Source organism: Cucurbita moschata, unplaced genomic scaffold (genome assembly GCF_002738365.1).
Source record: "Cucurbita moschata cultivar Rifu unplaced genomic scaffold, Cmos_1.0 Cmo_Scf00023, whole genome shotgun sequence".
In the NCBI taxonomy this organism is placed as follows: domain Eukaryota; kingdom Viridiplantae; phylum Streptophyta; class Magnoliopsida; order Cucurbitales; family Cucurbitaceae; genus Cucurbita; species Cucurbita moschata.
Window position 1 is genome coordinate 2709769 of NW_019268539.1, and position 4321 is coordinate 2714089.

The following is a 4321-nucleotide window of genomic DNA, read 5'->3' on the forward strand; positions in this document are numbered from 1 at the left end:
ATATATATATATATATATATATATATATATATATATATATATATATATATATATATATATATATAGATAAAAGACAAATGGATACGAATGTCTATTGTATGTGGATTGGTCAATTATACGTCATTTTTTTCTATCAAAAAAATTGTTCTCGTTCACCTTTCCCAATCTTATCTTCAAATCCAATGGCTTATTCAATCGAGCAAGGAAAGCATTTTTTGCTTCAACTTTACCCCCATTTCTTCTTTCCTCTTTATTTCCCTTACAATTTCGTTTCGTTAATATAACCTAGAGATACAAAATATTTCTTCTTTCGAGGAATTCATCCCTATTAAATCACTCGTGCTCAACTTGACATTCTAAAAAAGGAAAATGAAATATATGAGTTGATAATTAATATAATGTCAACAATTTTATAATAATTATTTAATAATATGATATTTAGTAGTATTCAACCCATTATTTTAATATATATATATATATAGGTAAATTTTTGTGTCCTTAGAGGAACAAAATATTATTAGTGTAATCAGTCTATCCTCTGGTTTGAAATTTATTTTAAAAAAAATAAAATTAAAAAAAAAAAAAAAAAAAAAAAAAAAAAAAAANAAAAAAAAAAAAAAAAGCTGACTTTTATAAATAATTTATTTATAAAATATTTGGTATTTGATTTTAAATTAAGTTATATGTCATTGTTTTGTCCATTCTATATTAAATAAAATAAAACGGTTGTTTGAAGAATTTTCAGAACAGACAGCAAAATGACACAAAATATTATATTATGAAATGGACATATCATTAATCTTCCAAATTAAAGTATATATTAAATCAAATTATTCCAAAATTAGAATTATTACAAATTTCAAGTATCAAATTGTAAATTAAATTTGAGTCCCATCTATTTTAATGTATAAATTTAAAGCTTTCAATAAACATAGTAAATAAATACTTGGCCACACATTCTATAAATACATTATCCTGCTCGTATGTGTTATTTAGCTAAACTATGTTGTATCAGATAAAATTACTATTCATGAAGCTAATCGAATTTTACATTTAGATCTAGTTGGAGCGTTTTTGTACACAGTTACAAGTTTTTTTTTTTGTTTAATGACGGGCTTCGGAACAAAACCACTTTGCGGTATTTTCACAGCAAAAATGTTGTTACCACACAGACATGAGATAGAATTGTAAATTTAAAAATATATTTAAAATTCATTTTAATTAATTAATTTATTTATTTTAATTTTGTAATTTTGTGTACCAAATATAAAAATAAAAAATGAAGAAAATAAAATAAAATGAGGTAATAAAAGTGGGGAGTTTTAAATTTAAATCAGAACGAAAAAGAAAATCCAAAACAATTTATGTTGAAAGCGGTAGGCATCGTCGGCGCATTGTAGAATTTCTTCACAGGTAACTTTTAGGCGCCGGTTTCCGGTAATTATTCATTACGTGTCAATCTCTTATTGGCCTATGTAATTTCAGTGTCTTGTCATTTGATTTATCTCTTCCGTTTCGGGTTTAATTCCCTCTTCGCCTCTTTTCTTGCCCTTTCTCTGTTTCTCTGTTTCTCTCTCTCTCTCTCTCTCCGCCACTGAGCAGCCGCCGCCGTTCGAGAGGCAAAAAGAAATGGGGTCGATTCCCGATCCCGGTGAGTTGAGCGAGATGACTCACCCGAGCTTCGATGAGTTCCAAAGGCAGGCGTCTCTGATGGCGAGCTGTACTCTGCTCTGGAAGGAGCTGTCCGATCACTTCACTAATCTGGAGCAAGATCTTCTTAAGAAATCGGACGCACTGAGGCATAAAATTCAAACCCTAGACCATCAGACTAAGGAGTCTCTTGACGAGCTGGAGAAGCGCGAGGTTAGTATCCAGGGTAGTGTTCAGATCGCGCTTGGTAAGGTCGAGAAAAGTATGGAAGCGGCGCTTAAAGCTCTTGAGAAAGACGGCGATGAGAATGGTGAAGTCGATGATGGCGATGGCTTGTTGTTGAAGCTGAAATCATTCTGTTTGGAAATGGATTCTAGTGGATTTTGGAGGTTCATCACTGGTAAGAAGAAGGAATTGGAGGCTCTGAGGGAGAAAATTCAATTGGCTTTAGCTGAATGCATCGATCCGCCGAGATTCGTGCTGGAGGCCATCTCGGAGGTGTTTCCACTGGATAAGAGAGTGGAAAAAAGTGATGGTGGGAATGATTTGGGCTGGGCTTGTGTTTTAGTGCTTGAATCGCTGATTCCAGTTGTTGTAGACCCAGTGATCGGGAAGTCAAGGATTTTGGTTACTCCTAGCATGAAAGAGCGCGCCAAGGAAATCGCTGAAACTTGGAAGGCGAGCTTGGAAGAGCGCGGTGGTATCGAGAATGTTAGGACACCGGACGTGCACACCTTTTTGCAGCACTTGGTTACTTTTGGGATTGTAAAGAGGGAAGATGTTGACTTATATCGGAAGCTTGTGGTTGGATCGGCCTGGCGGAAGCAGATGCCCAAATTGGCAGTATCACTTGGCCTTGGAGATATAATGCCTGGTATAATTTCTTGAATTTCACTCTTGTTTCATATGGAAGAACGATATGATTTCTGATCTTGAGTTTATTGTAGAAGCTAAACCATATATTCGCCTCTATTTTCCATTTCCATTTATCTGGTATGGGTTTTTGTTCTTGTTTTCATAAAAATCCAACCATGGCACTTTATGAGCAGAATGATTCGTAAAAGCGCATCAATTCACATTGTAATCCATCAACAGGAGCTTTTACGAAGATTGCATGGAAAATTTTATCTTAGAGATGGATTATATTGATAGCATAATCAATTTTTTCACAACATTGCTTCTATTGGGGCCGAGTGGTTTTTCATAGAATGAATTTGATGTTTTGGTTGAGTGGTTTCCGTTGGATGATTAAAGTCCCCGCTAATTTAGGGAATGATTATAGTTTTTTTTCTCATTTGTATGAGGCCTTTTGGGGAAGCCCAAAGCAGTTGGATGATTAAAGTCCCCGCTAATTTAGGGAATGATTATAGTTTTTTTTTTCATTTGTATGAGGCCTTTTGGGGAAGCCCAAAGCAAAGTCACGAGAGCTTATGCTCAAAGTGAATAATATCATACCATTGTGGAGAGTCGTTCATGTTCGTCTAACACTTACTAGTTACCACCGAGTAGTGGAACATATGGTTTGGGAGTTAAAAGCAGCATCATGTTTGAATTTAGACCATCCAATGGTTTTCGTATATGCATTGGTTGTTAGCTTGATCATACCAAAACTTTCCCCATCTCTTTTTCTTTATGAATTAGTTTCCTGGTTATTGTTATTATTACTATATCATGGAAGACATAACTGTAACGGGAGAGCCGCAGATGTATTTTTTATGCTTCTAAGCTGCTATCACGTGTAGATATGATTGAAGAGTTAATCAGCCGAGGACAGCAGCTTGATGCCGTGCATTTTACATATGAAGTTGGTCTTGCGGATAAGTTCCCCCCCGTTCCACTTCTGAAAGCTTATCTGAAGGATGCTAAGAAAGCTGCAGCTGCTATTTCTGAGGATCCAAATAATGCTGGCAGAGCAATGGTACATTTTACCTCATTTCTTAACTCCACTATTACTTCTTGAGATCAGTTTCTGAATTCTTGTAAATATCTTGCATGTGATGGCAAGGGATCATCAATTACTCCATTCGATTATGATATAATATTTGACCCTATATTATAAGCAAATCTTGCATGATTGTGATATATTTATCCTTATATTATAGGCAAATATTGTATGATTGAGGATATTTTGACTTGTGATATATTTATCCTTATATTATAGGCAAATATTGTATGATTGAGGATATTTTGACTTCCATTACGGTGTACATAGATCCTATATAGGTAAATATCTTGTATGATTTAAGATATTTTGATTTTCATTACGGTTTATCATAGATACCATATATATGGTGTACATAGATCCTATATAGGTAAATATCTTGTATGATTTAAGATATTTTGATTTTCATTACGGTTTATCATAGATACCATATATATTTAGCCTTCCATTACGGTTTACTGTAGGTATCATATTTGATCTTTTATTTTTAGGCAAATATCTTGTATTCCATTTTCTTTATAATTTATTTGATTCTATGAATGATTCTAAATAGAGAATTTCACATCCATCCATTTATTAAGTTGGAGTGCTTCTAGCAAATATTCACACATTTATTATGCTAACATGTTTTAAGCGTGGCGATTTCATTTTATATATATATATATATATATATATATATATATATATATATATATATATATATATATATATATATATATATATATATAT

General features: G+C 33.0%; 1 protein-coding gene across 1 annotated transcript in view; it reads left to right on the plus strand.

The window, feature by feature from the left end:
* Positions 1-1528: 1528 nt before the first annotated feature.
* Positions 1529-4321, plus strand: part of LOC111460451 (FRIGIDA-like protein 4a) — a 4985-nt gene continuing 2192 nt past the window's right edge. Inside the window, exons 1-2 of the mRNA XM_023103724.1 lie at positions 1529-2524; positions 3393-3568. Of these exons, the coding sequence (XP_022959492.1) occupies positions 1630-2524; positions 3393-3568 (1071 nt within the window). The 5' untranslated portion in view covers positions 1529-1629. The remainder of the gene's footprint in view (positions 2525-3392; positions 3569-4321) is intronic.